Source organism: Podarcis raffonei, chromosome 2, assembly GCF_027172205.1.
Source record: "Podarcis raffonei isolate rPodRaf1 chromosome 2, rPodRaf1.pri, whole genome shotgun sequence".
Classification (NCBI taxonomy): Eukaryota; Metazoa; Chordata; class Lepidosauria; order Squamata; family Lacertidae; genus Podarcis; species Podarcis raffonei.
Window position 1 is genome coordinate 60,005,229 of NC_070603.1, and position 22,436 is coordinate 60,027,664.

General features: G+C 41.9%; 1 protein-coding gene across 1 annotated transcript in view; it reads left to right on the plus strand.

The window, feature by feature from the left end:
* Positions 1 to 22,436, plus strand: part of TGFBI (transforming growth factor beta induced) — a 41,301-nt gene that overhangs the window by 13,151 nt on the left and 5,714 nt on the right. The window contains exons 3-13 of the mRNA XM_053376864.1: positions 5,024 to 5,088; positions 7,360 to 7,517; positions 9,267 to 9,431; positions 9,953 to 10,099; positions 10,249 to 10,390; positions 12,319 to 12,531; positions 13,541 to 13,678; positions 15,264 to 15,400; positions 15,972 to 16,108; positions 18,101 to 18,231; positions 21,559 to 21,683. Of these exons, the coding sequence (XP_053232839.1) occupies positions 5,024 to 5,088; positions 7,360 to 7,517; positions 9,267 to 9,431; positions 9,953 to 10,099; positions 10,249 to 10,390; positions 12,319 to 12,531; positions 13,541 to 13,678; positions 15,264 to 15,400; positions 15,972 to 16,108; positions 18,101 to 18,231; positions 21,559 to 21,683 (1,558 nt within the window). The remainder of the gene's footprint in view (positions 1 to 5,023; positions 5,089 to 7,359; positions 7,518 to 9,266; positions 9,432 to 9,952; positions 10,100 to 10,248; positions 10,391 to 12,318; positions 12,532 to 13,540; positions 13,679 to 15,263; positions 15,401 to 15,971; positions 16,109 to 18,100; positions 18,232 to 21,558; positions 21,684 to 22,436) is intronic.

A 22,436-nucleotide genomic window follows, 5' to 3' on the forward strand; every position in this document is an offset into this window, starting at 1 on the left:
GGGAAGGGAGTCAGAGGAGATAAGATTCTGACCCTAGTGGTCTGGAAACCATCAAGCTATTACTCAAAAGTAACCTTGCTATGACCCAGGGAACTCAATGCAGCACAGAGTTGGGCTGAGCTGAGAGCACAATATAATCTACAAGAAAGGCTGGTTGGAGCCCAAACTCACCACAACTTGAACTGGGAATGTCTGAACAGCTGATCTAAGTGCTTTCCTTAGCTGTGATGATGTGCTGCAGCAGACATAACCAACATCTGTATGGTCACAGGTGCTCTGTTTGCAGATAAGTGTTTGGAGGCTAGAAGTACCGTATATTTTGCTGCACACACTATCTTTACCATTGGGTCAGGGAGAAGCTCCTTTAAGAGATGGGCTGGAAGCAGCAAGAAGTGAAGGGGTGTGAGCAGCTGCAGAGAGAGGGAAGGAGGTGGGACGGGATCAACCCAAATGGAAGTCTCCTGCATTAAATCAACAATGAAATGCTTCTCAACCAGGAGCAACTGTGGGGGGAGAGGCATTCCCAGAACTCTTGGCAACAGTATCACTGCTGCATATTGCGGTGGTTGAACAAAATAACACAACACGATGGCCAATAACAATGGCACTAAACACTATTTATAGACTAATACAAATGAACAGAAATTGCAACCAAAGTCTCTAAATCTTCTTCACCAGTTGCGGTAGAATCATACAAAAGTTTGATATATACCGTATTTTTCGCCCTATAGGACGCACTTTTTCCCCTCCAAAAATGAAGGGGAAATGTGTGTGCGTCCTATGGGGCGAATGCAGGCTTTTGCTGAAGCCTGGAGAGCGAGGGGGGGTAGGTGCGCACCGACCCCTCTCGCTCTCCAGGCTTCAGGAGAGCCGCAGTGCCAGCCCCACAAGGTCGGGGGACAGTGCGGAGGCGGAACGCCGCCATCCCGCTGTCTCCCAATGTGGTTTGGAGGCTGACGGCGGGGAGACATGTGCTTCTCCCCGCCGCCAGCCCCGCAAGCTCCGGGGACAGCGGGGAGGCGCAGCGCGTCTTCCCGCTGTCCCCGGACCTAGTCTGCAGGCGGGCGGCGGGGAGAAGAGCGCTTCTCCCTGCTGCCGGCCCCATAAGCGCCTGGGAGGGGGAATAAAATTTGTTTTCTTTATTCCCCCACAAAAAAACTTGGTGCGTCCTATGGGCCGGTGCGTCCTATGGGGCGAAAAATACGGTACATAATCTGTCACCAAATATTGCCAGAACAGAAATTATTCTTACAGGTCTGGCTGAGGAAGAATTGATCAAGATTGACTGATGAAGCATTGAATGAAGCAGATTGGTTATCTGGAAACTCTGTTCCGGCGATATTTGGTGACAGATTATGTATATATCAAACTTTGCAATTTCTGTTCATTTGTATTAGTCTGTAAATAGTGTTTAGTGCCATTGTTATTGGCCATCGTGTTGTGTTATTTTGTTCAGCTTGTCTACATTGCAACACAGGCGTCTGTTTATGGCATATTGCGGTGGGACAGGGTGTCAGCAAGGTTGGGGTGCTGCAGGCACTCCCACCAGTGTATCCAGACCACCCCAAACTCACTACCATCTGGACCTGCTCTCATAGCATGATGATAAGCTGCTTGCCAGCACAGAGGTGGATGGGGGGATATGGAGCACACATTCACAGACACAGCATTACTCAAACATGTACACCTTAACTTTACATACCAGATTCAAAAGATATGTGACATAACTGTAGCGGCTTATAAATTGTTGCTCTTAGTTCTTTCAGGCCCCTTGCCAGTTGCTTTGAAGCTGAGGTCACTTCCACCGCTTCCCCTACCCTCTGCAGGGTCTTCCCAAGCAGATCCATCCGCGTTTAGACTGCCCTCCTGAGTTTTGTGTACACTAGGTTCCTGGCCTATTAGCCGCACTTCATTAACCTCCCATCTCTCTATAAATAAGCCTTTGGGAAACGACGTCAGTTCTCGAGAATTCTTTAGGTTAAACTTTGGGTGGACTTGCCTTTAATCATTCCTTTGTGTTTATTCCAGTTTTGAACCAAAGTGCTGTCTAGACTTTGAGAGAATATACAATTGGCTCTTTTGTGTCCAAAAAGAACAATTAAGGAATACAAAGTATGTGTGTGTGGTTTTTTTTTCCTAAAGAGAAAGTAGGGTAGATGAGATTGAAAAGTTGTACCAGTGGGGTGTTGAGATCTCTAGAAGTCAAAGAAAGCAATTTAGCCGTTTCCCACATGGAATATATAATGTCTAGACAATCAGTCTGGATTTTTTGGTGTAATTTTGCTTGGAAACTATGACACATAATTTATTTGCTTCTATAACTCATGTACAGGTATTTGGTACATGCTAAATCTTAATTACCTTGAAGAACTTTGTTTCATTCAATAGTGTTTCCCCTGTTCATTTTTATGACATATGAAATAGTTTTACCCTTGACCTCGCTCCCCAGAATATATATATATATATAGAGAGAGAGAGAGAGAGAGAGAGAGGTGTGTGTGTGTGTGTATGTTTTCTTGGGTATATTTCCTTTCAACTAATTTTACAACTCAGGTCAGCAGTCAACACACTATTATTCTTTGCATTTTTGTCACTGGAATTAAATTGTCCAGTCTCTTCTAAATGTTGTAAAGCTAGAAATAATACAACCCTGGGGAAATCATGAACCTGCTTTCCTTATGAATATTAAAGCATGGTCTGTTGCTGCCTTTTAAAAAAATTGCATTAATGTAGGAAGCATTTTTTGTAAAGTGAAAAAAAAGTTGGTACATAAATTGTAGCTTAATTAAAGTGTGGTCGACTATGGTGACTTCATTTAATAGCATTCAAGAGCAGAGAAAGAGCAAGCCAAGAGCTATTAAATCTATCAGACAGTTCATTAGTGTGTGCAATTGACCAGCTTCTGTTTTTTCTCTAAAGCCTCTGAACACAACTAATTGGCTTAGCTGCTTGGTTTATATCGCAGAAGAGCATTTGCTGCTTTACTTATCTTTCTGCTCACAACATAATTGATGTGTCCCCTGTGCCCATCCAAATAAGTACAGAGGATAAATGAGGCCATCGACATCAAGGGAATAATTAATTCCTAATGTTTAAGGCTGAGAGCTCTAATTTGATCCAAGAAAGCAAAAAGTGTGTCTCAAGGAGAGAAGTATTATTCCAGAACTGGTGGGCCCATGAGAGAAAACACTAGGTTGCTTCGTTAAGATAATAAACATAATGGAATTACAATGTTATCCAAACAGTGATTAAATGTGGCGTACAAGGCCAGTGGTTCCCAAAATATCTTAATCTGCTAACAAAACACAGCACTTGCAACTTCATTCCTTTTAAAGTGGACACAAAAGACTGTTACCAAACACTCTGCTTGATCTTCAAGAGGCTCTGTACACTACAGCTCAACAAAGTAATTGAAAGCCACAACCCCATACATTGATTCTTAGAAGTAAGCAACACTGAGTTCAGTAGAACGTAGTCACAGGTAAGCAAGTATAGAACTGCAGCTTAACACTTTTAAGATTTAAGAAGAAGTAGTGGATTGCTGGAAGCTCCAAGGCAGAGGTGAGGCACCTGTGGCCCTCCATATGTTGTTAAACTACAATCCCCATCAGCACCAGTCAGCATGACCAATAGTCAGGGATGATGGGAATTGTAGTCCAGAGATATCCCTGCCATAAGGTTATCTCCCTCTTGGACTACTGCAATGCACTTATCCATGAGGATAAGACTGATACTATTACACTGGCTGTAGCAAATTTTCTCTTGGAGGGCTAAAGTTATTCTGTTGGCCAGTAAGGCTACCCCTATAGCTTAATAACTGCTGATATATACCATCGCTGAACTTTTTATTTTGGGTCTATGGACCGCAATGAAGCCTATGTGTATGTGACTATAGATTGTCTCAGTTTCTGTGTTTATACACCCATGAAGATGATGGATGGTTGGCGAAGGACCCTGTGTGAGAGGTAGGGAAGTGAAGATCTTCCAGGGTGGGAAACTGGGGGAAGAATGGGAAGCTCCCAGATGAGAGCTGGGAGGGTCCACCTCTTTCTGTGTGAGACAAGGATTAAGATCTGTGTGAGACAAGGATTAAGATTAAGAACCCTTAAAGTGATTACTCTGTACTTTCTTTTCTCTTTTTGTTTTTATTTAGATTTTTAAAATTGTATTATATTATGAAAAGCCTTAATAAAATTTAATGGGGGGAAAGGATTGTGTTTACCTGATTTTATGGTGAGGAAGTGGTGTATGAATGGAAAATAGATGCATACCTCATAGGTTGTTGCTGTGATTGCGATGTCCCATTTTGGGTGTTGTCATGATGAGAATTGCAAGTAGAAAGGTAATTCCAGTTCAGGTAGGTGTGAGCATGATTACATCTCCAGCTGGGAAACTTGACTTGTATGAGCCATCCCTATAATAGCAGGCAAGCATTTGGACCACAATATAAAGTCTATATATGAACGGTAGTCAAATGCATAGAATGGGGGTACCTGTGCTACAATTTAAAAAGTCACAAAAGTCACAGTACTGCCTGATTAAACTCTGCTACTTAAGGTTGTGTGTCTGATTGCTGCCCCATGCTCCAAATAGCCTTCATGTGAACAACTAGCATGTCAGGGAGGATTACAGCCCAGCCTTCTACTTCTAATTTTCTACACACACACACACACACACACACACACACACACACAGCATCATTTAAGCATCATTTGTTATGATTTACTTTAAATTGCAAACAACCACACCCATAAATCAGTAAAGAAACGATCAAAACAGAGCGAATGAAACAGCATAAAAGACTGAAAAACAGTCAACTTAAATGCTTCAGCAAATATTCATTGGCAGATTCATCACCTGATATACTTGTGACAAACAGCTCACCATTCATGCAGATAGTGTGATCTTCCGTCTATAGTATGCTGTGGTATGGTCTTTTGGAGCTCTGTGCCATGCAACCAATTGAAATTGGCATGACAGCTAGCCATTGCTTTGACTATGCTGCATTTCTTTCTCGCTGCAGAATGATTACCTACGAATGTTGTCCAGGATATGAAGAAGTTCCAGGGGAAAAAGGCTGTCCAGCTGGTAAATCAACTGAAGTACAAACTAATACCTTGTGCAAATTTGGGATGGTGTGGGAGCGTCAGTGCATACATTGATACAGCCAGTGGGCCTCACAGGTAGCTTTCAGTGAGGCGGAGATGTCTTGCCTAGTGTAGTTTCCAGAAATTACGATGGGAGTAGCAGCAGGTCATTTAATCCCCAGGCTGCTTTACTCATTACATTTTGGGAGTACAGAATGCAGTCAGTAACCAACAAGGCAAATTCAGTGTTAGTCATATGCATTGAAATCAAGGCACTTAAGTTACTTAGGATTGTTGATATAAAAGGGTCAACTAATATTGGATATCACTCTAGATGTAGTTCACTGATTAATGAATATGAGGTGAGCTACTATCTTCTGGGCCCAAATTATATCTTGCCAACATCTTAAAATCAGCATGGTGCAGGCGAGTTCCTAATATTCAACCCAAACCTTCCTTGTCCCCATCATTCCTGTCACCATTGGGGTTGCTGTTGATGTCTGCATGCAACCTATTCCTTCCATAGGCAAGCAGTCTTGGCAATTCTGCTCATATTTCTTTCCCTCCCCCCTAGAGTTCCCAGATCCATTATTCCCCATTTATTAGTGACTATTACTCATGATGGCTATCTGGAATGCAGGGTGGCATGATGACTACCTGAAATCAAGGGTAGCATGCTTCTGAACATGAGTTACTTGGGGAAAGCAAGAGGGGTGGGGTGTTGCATTCTGCCCCTGCTTGTGGGCTTGCAAGAAGCAGTTGGTTGACCACTATTAAGCTTTTTTGAAAAATTATATACCTCCCTTCATTTAAAACATAAAACATAATGCACAATATATGTCAGTACATAATATCCATACAATATAAAACATTAAAAACAGCCAAATAAATGCAGTTCATAATAAGAAGCAATACCATGGTACCTAATATAGAACAGACATCACGGATACATATTAAGCAGCAATATCAAATTAGACACAATATCTTACTTACTTCACTGAATCTTTATACAAGTATAGGCCATCATAAAACATCTATAAATAAAAATTAAAAATATATACAAATAAACAGCCATGTGAAATATGTAGTAGCTAGGATTTTCATGCTCTGCATCTTCCTTCCCATCCCAAAACACCTTCAGGGTGGGTAGAGTCCAGTTTGTCTACCTCTGCAGCAGTAGCTGTTAATAAACAATGTCCTATGCACCAAGTTGCTAGTAAATTAGCATTAAAAGTTAAGCAATGTTAGAGGGTAGCCTCAGTTATAAGGGGCAGGGAGTATGAGGTTTGAACTTCACCTACTTTTTCTTTTCTTTATAACCTGGCTGCAAGCAAGTCTGTCATTGCTGCTAATATGTTTCCTTGTCACTGCCCACAGAGAGCCCAGTTTTATCCTTTATTAGGAATAAAATGCTGGACCAGGTGGAGCCGTGGTTTGATGCAGCAAGGCAGTTGCTAAGTTCACTGTATTCTGCACAAACATATCTATTGTTATCTCAGTTGCCTCCTCCAGCTCCCATGCCTTCTGTCATGTCTGGAACATGCTGCACATTACTTTCTAGTACAGTGGTACCTCTGGATGTGAACGGGATCCGTTCCAGAGCCCCGTTCACATCCTGAAGTGAACGCAGCCCACGACTGCGGGTCACGATTCTCTGCTTCCGCGCATGCGTGTGACATCATTTTGAGCGTTTGCTCATGCGTGAGCCGTGAAACCCGGAAGTAACGTGTTCTGTTACTTCCGGGTCGCCGCGGAGCGTAACCTGAAAATGCTCAACCTGAAGCATATTTAACCTGAGGTATGACTACATGTAACGGTAACAGGACAGCCCTTTTTTCTTTTTTGCCAAGGAGGGTGTGACTTGCAGCGGAGAAACAGCAGGAGAGGATAAGGGTGCTTAACCCTTTATCCACACACAGACTGCCAGCTGCAAATTGTCCCTCCTAGTGACTTCCCTGCCACCAAATTGTTTCAAACATGCATTTTCTAGGGCAGATGCGAACATGCCCTTGAAAACGCTTTGGTTACAAAGGGTGCTTAGGAGAGCAATTTCACATAGGAAGATAGTGGGTGGAGAAAGGGTGAAGTTCGCTTTCCCCCTGCTATTTCTCCACTCGCAAAGCAGCTTTTTCAGTTTTAAAAAATGGGTCATTGGGCAATTCTTACAAGCATTCCCATGTAATATGCGTTTTTATGGTGAAGTAGTAAATGTTATGATTATGCTATTGCCTTGTCAAAGTGAAATGTCATCTGTATTATTATTTTTAAACAGCTTTGCCTCTTTCCAACTTGTATGAAACACTTGGAACTGTTGGGGCCTCAACCACACAGCTCTACTCTGCCAGCTCTAACCTGAGTGCTGAAATCACAGGCCCTGGAAGCTACACAATCTTTGCCCCAACCAATGAAGCCTGGGCATCCTTGCCTGCCGTAAGAATAAGTGCCACTTCAGTTTCTAAAACTTGAATGTGTTGAGGAAATCATGAAAAATAGAGGTGGTCTATCCACAAAGTGGGTAGGACACAGTAAGAAGATTGGAATCATTATTTTAAATGAAGGAATAAGAATATTCAGACACCATGATTAAATATCATTATACGTATATTCACATTTAAACATTGTTATATATTATTTCATTGTTACCCTTTCTAATATGTTGTTTTGTTGTTCCGTAAACCACCGTGATATTTCTTTGAAATGAAAGGCAATATACAAATTATTTAAATAAAGGAACTATTGGGATCACACTTCCGGAGCTCAGGTCCTGCTTCTCATAGGCATCCAGTTGGACACTGTGAAAGCAGGATGTTGCTCCACATGGGATGGGCCTTTGGCCAAATCCAGTGGGGCTCCTAGTTGCATGTCAAGACCTCAAGGCCTCCCCCTTATGTTGAATAAGAACACCTGGACACAGTATTTTGGGTTAATGGGCAGATAAAGGCCACAGCTTTATTGGTTACAGAATCTGAGTGGTATTGGCTTAGACACTGGAATTGAACCGACTATATCTGACTCCTGCCCGCCATGCAGGTAATCCAGTAAGGGTCAACCACCAATAGGGGGAGTCCTGTTGATGTACATCAACTAAGAACTCCCCCAGGGTCCCCAATGGGGTCATGGCATGGCCCTAGCCCCTACTCGGGCTTCAGACAAGATCCACACCGCTGGATCATTTTAACGGAACACCCTTAAAAATGGAGGGGCAGGTGATGGCCACACCTCCCCTCCCCCAAACCAGGTTTTGCCTAACCGCCAAACCTTACAAAAGTTGTGGTGATTGCTTTGAGGTAGGTGAAAACAGGAAGATCCCTGGCTGTACGGCTGCTTAAATTAGCCAAGTCACGCCCACCCACCCACCCCTCCAGCCGGATTGGCTGGCTAGGGCTGGGACGTGGCTAGAGACTCCCCAATGACCCGGGAGCTTGGCTCTGCCCCCGCTGTGTGCAGGAGGGCCTGCCCGCAACACTGCCCCACCAGTGGAGCAGCTTTCTAATCTTAGTTGCTCAAGCTCCCATTCTGTGTTCTTTAACCCTTGCAACTTCCAAGAGCACTCCTGCTTATCTTTTATCCTGTTTCTTTTCCTGTGCCTCCCATAGCTATTCATAAGAGGGATGATTAGATTAAATTACTTCTCTTAAAGCAGAAAATACAAAAGGCTGCCCGTAGCTGAAAGCAGGATCTAGAACAACCTTTCTCAACCTTGGGTCCCCAGATGTTGCTGGAATACAGCTCCTATCATCCCTAGCTAGCAGGACCCGAGTGGTCAAGGATGTTCAGAGTTGTAGTTAACAGCATTTGGGGACCCAAGGTTGAGAAAAGACATTGTATCATTTTATTCACAGTGGGCTCAGTTCATTGGATGGGAGCTGGGTAGTGCAAGTAACACAATTGCTAGCTTGAGGGTGCATTCTCCTTTCAGCTGGGGAGCTGTACACAAGAAGTTGCAGTCAAGGAATCTTCCCAGCAATTGTATATTGTTCCACTGACAGAGGAACAGGGCTACAGTTGTTAGCCCTCACTATAGGGGGGGCAGTTGCAGTCCAAGCATATTTCCTTCCTGCTTGCGAGGTAGAAGCAGGTAGAAATAGTCAGGTACTATTAGTCAAGCATTGACATCTATGGCTTTGTGAGAATAAGCTCAGTGGAACTGAGTATTTGGTCTCATTTGCTTTTTCTCAGGAAATGTTGGATTCTTTGGTGAGCAATGTTAACATTGAGCTGTTAAATGCTCTTCGCTACCATATGGTGAATAAAAAAGTTCTTACGGATGATCTGAAACATGGAACAACTCTCCCTTCAATGTACCAGAATATTGATGTACAGATCCATCATTATCCAAATGGAGTGAGTATTTGGTAAAACTGCAAGGAAAACTGAAACTACAAGGGCAATTGATATATATCAAATATTCTTTAAAGAGCTCAGGATATTATTTTGCTTCTATTTTAGATGGCCAACTTAATTGTTCTGCCAGATGTATTAATATGAACTGGCTTTTCCCAATATAAGGGGTGGGTGATGTAACCAAAGGCTTGGGACCAGCCACCATTATGGCCTCATGTCCGGGAAATCAGTTGACACTTTTAAAAATACGAATAAATGAGTAACTTATTTATTGACTTATTAAAAGGATGAAACTGACTTTCAAACCACTAGGATCCTTCAAGGTGGCTCTCACAGATGCATACAGACAACCTTTAGAATTCTCCCTGTCCCTCTTAAGTACACATAGACTTAATGATAGAGAAAATGATACGTGGAATTCTTTAAACCAGCTATTGACATATTATTCCACTGGCATAATATAATATGTTAATCATATACTAGCTTTAGTTTTTTATTTGTCTGGTCCCTGTGTTCCCCAGATCGTGACAGTGAACTGTGCTAGGTTGTTGGAGGCTGACCATCACGCCACCAACGGAGTGGTCCACCTGATAGACAAAGTCATTTCCACAACAACAAACAGCATCCTTCAAATTGTTGAGCTTGAAGAGAATCTTGAAACCCTAAGAGTAAGTCCATTTCAAATATATATCCCAATATTTCCTTGGATGCCCATTTAGGGTGAAATCACTTCCTTGAAAACCTATTAACTTGTATCCCTGCTGGATTCCTTCCTTTCTAACATGCCTAATTCTGTTTCTTTTGTATTTATTCAAAGACTGCTGTGGCAGCTGCTGGTCTCGACAGTCTTTTGGAAAGTGAAGGCCAGTTTACATTGCTGGCTCCAACCAATGAAGCTTTTAAGAAGATCCCACCAGAAACCCTAACCAGGATCCTAGGAGACCCAGAAGCTCTGAAAGGTAAACAGCTGTGAAAATGTCTATTGTACATAGATATAATTTGTAAACCACTTTGACTTTTTTTCTACAGTCAAGTGGTATACAGTGGACCCTCTGGATACAAACTTATCCCCTTTGTTATGGGGATCCGTACGTACCCCAAAAAGTCCACATCTAGAGGTGCTGCTTCTGTGCACATGAGCGGTGCTATAGAGCGTTTCTGCACATGTGTGCACGGCGAAACCCGGAAGTATACTGGATAAAACCCGGAAGGGTCCAGTGGATAAATTTTATGAAATAATTTTTTAGAAAAATCCTGAGTAGAAGGGCACTGGGGGTAGGGGAACGTCTTAGACTATGTGTTTTGCCAGAAGTCTCCAGCTAGTATATGTGGTCTAATGTTAGTAATGAATCTGGGTCAGATGTATTTCTGGAACTTTGCTATACTTTTTCTTGGTGTGTAATTCACTGATGATTTTATAACTTTGCCATATCTTGAAAGGCAAGGTTAAATGTTAATTTTTCAGGGGTAAGGGGTGGGGAGAAACTTATATTTCTGTAATGGTTCAAAGTGACATACCGCTGACCTCAAATCTTTTCTCTCTCTGATTTCTCTCCTTAAAGTTAGTAGCAGATGGGCATTGTGGTGACCTCGACAGCTGCGTTGCTGCTGCTTACTGGGAAGGAGAAGGGGAGGAACAAGGTGGTGAAGTCCAACTGGTGCATGTGTACCAGCAGGAGCACCAGATATGCTCTGCCGGTGCGCTTGCACTGCGCCAACCTCTCTACCATCTCTCCCTCTCCTTCCCAGTAAGCAGCAGCGACTCAGGAGGTCAAGTGAGCACCACCACTCTGCTTTTAAGGACAGCTGACAGAAAGGTCCTCTAAAGAGAAGGCCGGTTTCAATCCCCATAGCCCAGTGCTCTGTTTTCATGACCCGCTACTATGGTGGTGGCCTTTCTCTGCTCATTCTCCACCATCTGGTTTTAAGGCAGGAATGTAGAGAGAAGGCCATGGAAAAAAGATGAAGCTGCATTTGTACTGAGTCAGTAGCCAGAAGGCAGACAGGGAGCTCAGATGAATGGAGAACTAGATACGCAATAACAAGCTCATCAGCACTTTCCATGGGGAACTAGATGAGCAATAGCAAGTTGGTCAGCACTTTGAGCGATGTGCTAGATGAGCATTAGCCTGGTTCTACGTAGCAATAGCAAGCTGGTTTTAAAAACACCAAACCAAACTCAAGGTTACCCACTCGCCTCCTAAGCAGGAAACTAAAGCACAAATAAACCAGGTCTTTGTGGCTTGAAATGGAGAACAATGCTCAACACTGGCAGGTCTTGGTCAAATGTGGTGGGGGAAAGAAAATTTTGGAAATTTATTGATTAAATCACTCTAGCCGCTCCATAATAATTCTCTGGGCATCTCACACAATGAAATCAAACAGTTTTAAGTTCAGCATAAAGCAGCAAAAGTCACAATGAACTAATTTTGAAAAACCATTACACAATTTAAAAATCAAAACCATACCTCCATTAAAAAGTGTGCATCTGCTTTTGCAGATGAGTGTCCCAAACTCATTTCTTGGCAAAGTGGAAATGTTTTTGGAAACCATCAGGGAAACTTTGTACATATCTCAAGAGTACAGATTCTCTGGCTAATTTAGGACATTACAGTGATGCTAATTGGCTTCAAAGCTGTACTATTTACTTCCCTTGTCTCCAGCCTCTTGCAATTAGTGTGCATATATACATACAACATGCATTTTGTTCTTTTGTGGAGGGCATGATCAGATTAAACGTGATACCTTGTTGTTTGGTTTAATTTTCATTCCATAGCCTATGACACACTGGTAGCAATTTTCAAGCCACTATATCTTTCCTTTTTAAAAATTTTAAAGAGATTTCCCCTCTTTTCAAATCTGCTTGGTATATTTTGTTTCCACGTAGACCTGCTGAGCAACCACATCTTGAAAACAGCTATGTGTGCAGAAGCCATTATTGCTGGTTTATCAATGGAAACACTGGAGGGGAACATGCTGGACGTAGGCTGCAATGGCGACGAACTGACTCTTAATGGAAGGCCCATCATTGCTAACAAGGATGTCATCGCGACCAATGGCGTGATACACTTTGTCAACGAATTACTCATCCCAGACTCTGGTAAACATTTTCCTCATTATGATTTTGTCTCAGACAAGATGTGCTTGGTGAGCTTGCCAGTGTGAACAGTGCAGCTTAACCGCCAGGGCTGTTGTTTGGGGATGACCCCCAGGGCCTCAGCTCCAGGTCCTTTGTGTTCGGGGTTGGACATCCTGCCCATTTTTGTAGGTTTTTTCTTTCCTTATAGCATGGCTGAGCACACTGCAGAGCAAAGTGCAGATGAGACACCAGCCAACTTGCCCAGAAGCATCTCTGCATATAAATTATACCCATTTTAAGTACCTTATAATTATACCTTTTAAGCAACACCCCTGCTCATTGCCATCAATTGTATTCTTTTATTCAAATATATGGAGAATGCACTACAACAACCTGACCCACTTGTGACTGGCCTAATTCCATATCAGTTCAGCTGATGTTCCAACTGAGTCACTTGTCTTCCATAGTGTATCTTTCCCACTTCTAAAATGAGGTTATATATGAATGTATTTCACAGAAAGAAAAATATTAAAAATAAGCTTAATGTCAACAAAATTAAGAATCGAAATGTCAAATATTTCTTGGTTTGTTTTTTTGATAGAGGAAGCACAGCATGAGCGTTGAAATGGAGGTGTAAAATGAACCATAAAGTCTCATTTTAAAAACACACATAATGAATCTGGCATAGAATACACATATTTTTGTTGCATATTTTAATTTAATTTAAAGCTCTGGTCCATGGGTAGGCAAACTAAGGCCGGGGGGCTGGATCTGGCCCAATCAGCGTGTTTTTACATGACTAGAATGTGTCCTTTTACTTAAAATGCATCTTTGGGTTATTTGTGGGGCATAGGAATTCATTCATTTTTTTCTTCAAAATATGGTCCGCCCCCCCCCCAAGGTCTGAGGGACAGTGGACCGGCCCCCTGCTGAAAAAGTTTGCTGACCCCTCCTCTGGTCATTCATCAGTTACCCCTTCTGTAATAAATAATAATGTTGAGACTCATGTTAACATCTTTTTAAATTGCAGCTAAAACTTTGTTGGAGCTCGGTCAGGATTCCGACATTTCAAAGGCTATGGACCTTTTTAGACGAGCTGGCCTCAGTTCGCATCTCACTGGAAATGAGCGGCTGACAGTTCTTGCCCCCATCAATTCTTTCTTCACAGGTAAGCTCTGGCACTCATCTGCGCTCTAATCTGCTTAGTGGCAGAACCAGAAGCGTCAATCAACTCAGGACAGAATCCACACTCTGGTGGGCACTGCTGGTTGTGTGTGACAGCCATGACTGAAAACGAGGAGAGATTATAATCCCCTCTGCATGCATGAGCTGTCCCTAAAGCTTCATTTTATCGTTGAAAGTCAATTTGAGCTTGTAAGGTTGCAAGTTAAGGTCACATCTTTTTCTTTTTTTGGTGTTATTCTGGTTCTAATGCATGACTGTAAAAGGTAATGTAAAATGCAGTCGCTTTAATGCATGCAGGATATGCCCATCAAACACGGGAGCAGCCAACCCGGGTTACAGTGTGATATTGGCACTGTAAAGGCATGCTGCTTCCCCAAAGATCATCTTCATTTGCGCTGACTAGTTTCTGGGGAACTCACAATTCTGCCTGATCGAAAGAATCCACGTTCATCTGAATGTATTCATATCAGTGGAATAATTCACATTGTTTCTACAGGGTCACCTATTAATTCATGTACAGTATAGAGGTACCTGGTGTTGATTGAATGAACTTTACAGTGTGTGTGAAACCACTCTGAAATGATAGATATGAGGGGATGGGAATCCTGCCTTTTGTCTTGTCAACATAACACCCAGTTCTTGTCAGAGGAGCTCATTGTGTGTTTTGGCTTTGGGGAATGAATGGGCGGTGTTCAGCAGAGGTGGGGAAACCAAGGCTCTCCCAATTTCATTGGACTACATTTCCTGTCATCTCTGACCATTTGTTATGCTCGCTGGGACTGATGGGAGTCCAGCAATGTATGGAAGGACACAGGTTCCTCACTACAGATTTACACAGTGGTACCAGTTGCTCTGACAGTAACTCTCTACTTAGATGTTACCTTTAGATCCTGCTTTTCCTCTCAAGAACTCTGAGGCTGTCATGTGGACCTCAGGCTATCTCTCGCCCAAGGCGATTAAAAAAATGAGCTTGATCAACATTTGCTAGAACTTTATGACAAAGTGGTGCAAAAGTTTATGCTTCAATAACATTAAGTCTTTGAAGTGCCACAGAATTTTGTGTTGCTTTTGTTACAAAAGCTAAATGGCTATTTCTTTGGAATTGAAATACATTGGCACTAACATGGAGGGAGAAAGAGGCAATGGAGTATCCTTTGTCCTCACACTGTGGAACCATGAGCTACAAAGGAAACTGTGCATGCTACACTGAAATATTGAAAGTGTTGACTCGAGCAGCGTTTTCTCTTTTATAATAATAAGCACTTTTATTATTTTTAGTTTCAGGAACTATCAGAGTGATGCACAAGGATGACACTGGTGTGAATCACAATTTCCCCCTCAGCAGGTTTTCTGTGTAGCCACATGGGTTTGCAGATGCAAATTTTGTTTTTGCAGACACTGACTACATTTTAAAAGAAAGAAACTGCCGGCCCTTTTTTTGCGGTGGTGAAGGGGTCGCGCAGAGGACTCACTTTGAAACTTGCATTTTGCAACAAAATTCTACACAACAGCATGCTTTAGATGCCTTGTTATAAAACTATGACTCTTGGCTTTCTTTTGTTCTGCAGATCAGACTCCTACGCCAGGCAGGAACGTGCTCCGGGATCACATTATTAAAGAGCAGCTTTCCTCTAAATACCTTTTCCATGGACAGAAACTAGAAACTCTGAGTGGCAAGCAACTGAGAGTATTTGTGTACCGCAATGTATGTTTGCCATTTAATTACTCCTCCCAGTTTGAGTTTTTACTTTTAAAACAGGGTTTGTTGCTCTGGGCTCCTTTGGGAGGAAGGGTAGGGAAATAATAGTAGCAGTAGTAGTAACAATCAGTTCAAATAAAATCCTTTCTCCAGGTACTCATACGTAGCAGTTTAAATGGGGTTATTTCATTTCTGTCCTCGCAGCAGTCCTGTGTTTGACCTAAGATTATTCAGTGGATTTCACAGTAGAACAAGGCCTGGTGATTCTGTATAGATGAACAAGCTGGTTCCTTCCTTTTCTGCACTGGAAAGTTCTTTTCACACAACTCGGAATTGATTCCACTCTAGTGTTACACTGAGCTGATTTGTGTGAATGCTCTGCCTTTTAAACCACTTGATCAGCATGCAGTCGAGAGACTGTTAGCCTTGTGGGGATGTCTGATTTACTAGTCAGTTGGTGTTCAAGTACTTCTAGGCCTCATGCCATAGACCAAGATGTGCAAGGTCTCTAGTGTGGAAACTTAAATCATTTTAAACTTCTGTGATGCTTTTAATTAAAACCCAATCCATCCTGTAGACTCTCTGCATCGAAAATGCCTGCATTGCTGCCCACGACAAAAGAGGAAGATTTGGAACCTTGCTCAGTATGGAAAAGTTGGTGACTCCCCCTCTTGGCACCGTTATGGATGTGCTCAAAGCGGATGATCGTTTCAGGTGACATGTTTAGTTTGTATTGTTAGCTTGAGAACAGTGACGTGGGAGAAGTGGTTTTGCTTTAGTGAGAACTCGAGGCTGATTATACTGCTGCATATTTAATCACATTTTGAATTTTAAAATCAATTATCTGATTTAAACCTTTTTTATATAAAAAAAGTATGGAAGACAGACATAGGAAACTGTCCTACACAGATTCAGACGATTAGTCCATCTAGGTCAATATTGTATATACACTGTATATTGTATTGTATTGTATATACACTGACTGGCAGAAGTTCTCCGGTTTTTCAGACAGGAGTCTTTCCTGGACCTGCCTAGAGATGTTGGGGGCTGATGCATGCAAAGCAGGTGCCATGCCACTGAGATATAGTGTTTAACGGCATGGCTTTTGACTCACAAATAAATAAATTGACACCATTATTATAATATTAAGGACATGATTTTTGAATTATTTTTATTTATAAAAATACTTACGTATCACTATTCATTAAAAAAAAAACCAGAGCCGTTTACCACAATTAAACTGAAAACCATACAATAAAAACCATGTAAACATTTAAAATTGGAAATCAACTATTGCAAAAGGATATTTTCTTAATGGCCAGCATACATGTGGCAACATAGAAAAGTTTCTGGCTGGTGTTTAAAGGTTAAAACAGAAGGCACCTGTTGTACCTCCTCTGGATTTTATTATGTTTTTTAAAAATAAATAAATCAAAAGTCCTGATGGGCACACATAGTTGTGTAGTTCTCTATCTGTTACTGGGAAATTCTAATTGTGTCTCTCCAGTTCAAGCCTAATTCATACATTGGCAAAGCATTTAAAATTAATTTGAGGCTCTTGCTTGAAAGCTTTTCTCCGTGGCATTGTAGACCTAACTTTCAATTGAATATTTAATCAAAATATATTTTATCACATTAATTTTTATTCTACATGATTACAGAGGATGGAGGCAAGGAGGGACAGAGCTGGTGGGAACCAAGGATCTACTAGATCCTACGCAGCTTTAGTGAGCTGCAGATTTTGGCAGGAATTCCAGTTCAAGCCCATTTGCTGCATCTAACCTGGTTTAAGGCTCAGTGCTACCCAGTCAGGGTTAGGATTGCCCATATGTAATTCAACACAGACCAATGGTGCAATTTAATTAGATCCTAACTTCATTATAATTCTTTCCATGTTAAGTGTTTGTACTTTATCTTTTCCTCTTTAATAATAAGTGCAGCAGGCCAGTAGGGCAGTATTAATTCCCTTTTGCAGATAAAGAGCTCATGATTAAAGACAGCAGTGGTCAAGGTTTCTAAGCTGATTGAACTGTGTCACCTGAATGCAAATAGCACCCAGTCAAGCCACTGGGATGCTTTTGCTCTAATATTGCAACGGGGAACTTTTTGCAAAGTTGCCAGATGCAAAAGTGGGAAGAGCGATGGTGCGATGCTCACCTTGGTACAGTAGGTTATATTTCAGAAACGCAAAAGTCAGAGGTTTCAACAAACCGCACACATTCCTCTGTCCTCCTTCCAGGCAAGCAAGAAGTATTATCAGTGTTCAAGGACATATTCCGGCCAAAGAAAAGAACTCAGGAGGGTGTGGCCTGTGGCAGGGCCAAAGAGAGGCGCCTGGAAAGCCATCTTTGGCTCCTGGGCCTGAGCGCCTCACCCTGCACTGCCGCTTTAATGGGACATGTGACCTGCCAACACAAAGGTCTTATAGAATCCTGTCCAGCAGTGTCCAGCCCTTTGGGAAGTCTTTAAGAGCTCCTTGCTCTTCCCCAATAATATATTGCAGGCACATCAGGGTTCCCTAAACACAGCAATCTCTTCCAGCGAAAGGAACAGAGAAGCCCACTAGCTCGGGAGTTCTATGTATACGTTGGGACATATATGGAGCTCTATGCTGGACCTCTTTGTTATTTCAGCCGTGACATTTTAAACTGCTCTTTGAAAATGCCTGAACGTTAAATGCGTATTTTCTCTGTGTGTTTCCGACAGCACTCTAGTGGCTGCCATCCAGTCTGCAGGCCTCACAGAAACGCTGAACAGGCCAAGGTCCTTCACAGTGTTCGCACCAACAAACGAAGCCTTCCGAGCCATGCCACAAGGGGAGCTGAACAAACTTATGGGTAAATGTCCATAGATCTGGTTGGCTGTGGTGTGAGATACTGAGATTACTTACACTGAGTTCCTTGGATAAGTGAGCTTTCCAGCATTCTGTGCTATTACAGTCTCATATTCAGCTTCTCTTTTGTTTGCTTGTCCATGGGTTGGAGACAATAGGTTACAAAAGTGGTGGCTCTGGTTTTCACTGATGTCACGAGGAATGATTTGTCCATGAGGTGACAGTGACTTATGGTCTACACCCATGGTGAGACAGTTCAGGCCCTTCACATTTTGTGTGGGTGGGTGGGTGCACTAGATCCCAACAATTTATCACAATGAAAAGAAATATTTTGCAGAGTTGCCACCCACTGTGCTGAACTTCCCTCCCCTGCTCATCAGACTGCTGTTATGAGGGGGGGGGGATGTCCTGATTTTCTGTATGCTAGCATGTGTGATTGCAAGTTTAGTTGTGTGTGTGTGAGAGAGAAAGAGCTAGTCTCTGTTCTCTCTATGTGTATGATTATGTATGTGTGAAAGAATGAATCTGTGAGAGAGAGGCAATGATAGTCTATCTGCCAGTCTCTCTGTCATGTGTGCAGTTGTCTGTGTGTGGGGAAAAGACATAGACAGTCCAGACATCCCTTATGCCTCAGTCATTGAAATATCCTAGTACTTTTATGGAATATTGCAGGGGTAATGAAGGAGTAGAAAAAAAGGCAAAGAAAGAAGAGTATCAGTCAAGATTCAGGGTTGATAAGATAGACAAGCAGTAGTAGTGGTGTGGGCTGTGGTGCATGGGTATTTATATGCTACACCCTCTGTTAACAAACAATATCTAAAAAGAGGTTAACAACCAACATCTAAAAAACTACTAATATTTTCCTCAAGAGAGAGAGGGGAACCATGCCTGGGCTACTGAAGGACCTAAGTAAGAAAAATGTCATGTGTATGTCTAAAGAGTTGCCAAGAATCATAGCAGGGAAGATGGAAATCACAGATGGCCATCAATAAATGTTGATGAATGTTAGCCGGGCTGGTAAGGACAGGGGTGAGATTTTCATAGGCCCCAGGCCCAGTGAAGAAAAAAAAAAGCTTCAGCTTGGAAGCCCTATAAGGAAAGGGTATGTGAACTTGTTCAATTATCTTTCATGTAAATATTGAAACATTCTCTTGCCTGAACTGAAACATAGTTGTGGCTTAGAAAAGAATATGAGCTGTTCTGGTGCAATGCCTTTTCTCAGTTCATGCCCATCCCATTTGTGACATCATAATGCAACATCTGCTGATGGGAGCTGGTTATCCTTTTAAGTTCGCAGAGCAGCAGTCTGCACATTTGCTCTATTGCTTAACGCACAAATAGTTTGTAACTGATTTGTAGCTACCGTAAGTAGCTGTGGAACTGAAGCATCCCAGATGTGAACAGTCAAAATGTTCTGAGGCTTTGTAAGCAAAATATTTAGCTTACTCCTCTGAAAGCAATGAATCACCATTGATGGGAATATATAGCAAAGAGCAACTTGTGTAAGAGGGAAAAGGGAAGAAGAGCTGTAATTTCTTGTTTGATCAGCTTTATCTCTTGGATATGTTACTCATAGCTGCAGCTGGATTTGGGACAATATACAACCTACTTCTATATTTGCTCCAAACAATTCAGTAGCAGGGGGTTCTAGTCCAGCACCCTGCTACTGAATTGTTTGGAGCAAATATAGAAGCAGGTTGTGTATGACTCTTGTGGTCTTTTCCAACTCTATGATTCTATGATGGCAGTATAAATTATATAAATGGTATAATGTCTGACTGCATATCATTTCTGCATCTCAGAAATTTCAGTTTCACTCTGGAGCTGAGAAAACCTGGATGATCTGTCCAGAGTTAAGGCTCACACACAAAATCCTGAAATTCATTACCTCCAGTGTTATGCCTTTGCACATGCTTTGCAAAGTAGATATAGAAAAGTACTGAATTCAATACCAAACCAGTCCATAGATGCATAAGATATGAGAGTGAATTTTCAGCAATATAATTTCAATGCTTCCTTTGAAATTCCAGTACTGTCTTTTAAATGAGGAACTGCTGATTACTTTCTAGCCTAAAACTTTGCCAGAGACCGTAGGAGTCAAAAGTGTACATATTTATCTCATCCAAGCTGTGATTCCAAGTTCACTGAAGACCAACTGAAACACGAAATCCGTTTTTCATAGTGAGGCCTTGAACCTTTCTTGAATAGATTTATCAATGTTGTGATAGAGAGCAAATTTAGATGGGTGTTTTGGGGATCATGATATTTTCTGTTTTACAAATGTGCCTTTGTTGGTAAAGGCACAGAGGAAAAGATCGGTAATGCGTAAAGGCTTATCAAAACAGCTTCAAACATTTTGGTTCAGTTTCACCTGTTTCCAAAAACAGCATCGGGGTTTTCTTTTCCAGTACGTCTTCTGCCACTTTTGGAAGCACTTGCCAGATATCAGATTTATAAGCTGCTATGATTCATTGCCAGTATATGTTGGCATCCTCTTCTGCTTATGGAAGAAACAGATAGAGACAAAGGCACCATAAGCAATGAAGGCACCAGCTGCACAGCATAGCAGAAAAATATTGCAAGGAAATGATGTGATGTCAAATGAGCAGTTTTACTATTTTAAAAAACCCGGAGCACTACGGGAATCATAGCTGCTGTTAAAGGATAGAGGTTCCAAGTATTTTTTAAGTCCTGTGCCCCCCCCCAAATTGCAGATCACTCAGATCACACATTCATGCATTTGAAGTCAAATAACTTCAATACATTCTATGTAATACAGTATAGCTGTTTATACTGCATCCTTCCTCCTGCTGCAGAAAACACTTCAGCTGCTCAGTACTTAAGAGTTTCTTTGCTGGAAGGAATACTTGCCAGCATATGTGAGAATCTGAATATGGGCACTCTAGAGATATATGGCTGCAGTCTGACTTCATGGAACAGCTGCATACTGTTAGTGGAAGGCGGAATACTCCTGATACAGTGGTATCTTGGGTTACATATGCTTCAGGTTACATACGCTTCAGGTTACAGATTCTGCTAACCCAGAAATAGTGCTTCAGGTTAAGCACTTTGCTTCAGGATGAGCACAGAAATCGTGCTCCGGCGGCGCAGCAGCAGCAGGAGGCCCCATTAGCTAAAGTGGTGCTTCAGGTTAAGAACAGTTTCAGGTTAAGTACGGACCTCCGGAACGAATTAAGTACTTAACCTGAGGTACCACTGTACTGTCCTTCGTCTGTTTACCTCACTACGTGATACTTTGTTTTCTTTCCTAAATACCACGAAACAAGTAAAATGAGCTGTAACACACATGTTGGGTCTCTTTCACTCCCAGGTAATGCTAAAGAACTTGCCAGCATTCTGAAGTACCACATCGGGGATGAAATATTGGTTAGTGGAGCAGTTGGTGCTGTTGTAAGAATGAAGACCTTGCAGGGTGATAAACTGGAAGTCAGCACTGTAAGTTCAACTCTCTCTCCCCCGCCCCACTATCTCTTGTTGTGAAATTACTGAGTTGTTTATCTGCAACTACCTTGAATTTCTGAAAAGCAGACAATGGTTTTATTGTTGCATGTCTCATTTCTGTGCTTGTATAATATCCTCTTATTCTTCCTTCCCTGCATTTTCGTAAGAAATCATGCAGGATAGTTATAAATATAAAGACATACTTCTAATATTAACCAGTTAACAATGTTCACACAAAACTTTACCTCCCTGGGATTCCTTTGTGGGAGGCTGGGAGGGGAAGAGAAGATTAGAAGTGAGCCTCAATTTTGCATACTCTTTCTCCCTCCTCTCCTCACCATGGAGGAAATGTAGCCTTTATCTCACAAGGACTGAGTGATCTCATGTTCAAATCTTCTATCCCCTATCCATTCATTCACTTCTAGAAGTGAATAGAGTAGTGGAGATAGTTCAAGGTTTGTCCTGACATATAATCTGAATAGGTACAGGGTTGTCACGGAAGGTTTAGAGGAAACTAGACAATGATGTTTATCATGTCTCTTAAACAAAAACACGAACCTTCAGACTTCAAACCTGGACACAACTAAGTCCAGTGCCATCTATGACAAAGCTACATGATGACACTATCCACAGAAGAAGAGAGGCTGGAAGAGGAAGTCCAGTTGTGTGAGGTTAGCAACTACCAACAAAATACACACACTGTCTAGACACTTGCACTGTTACATAATAACGTTATCTCATTTTAAT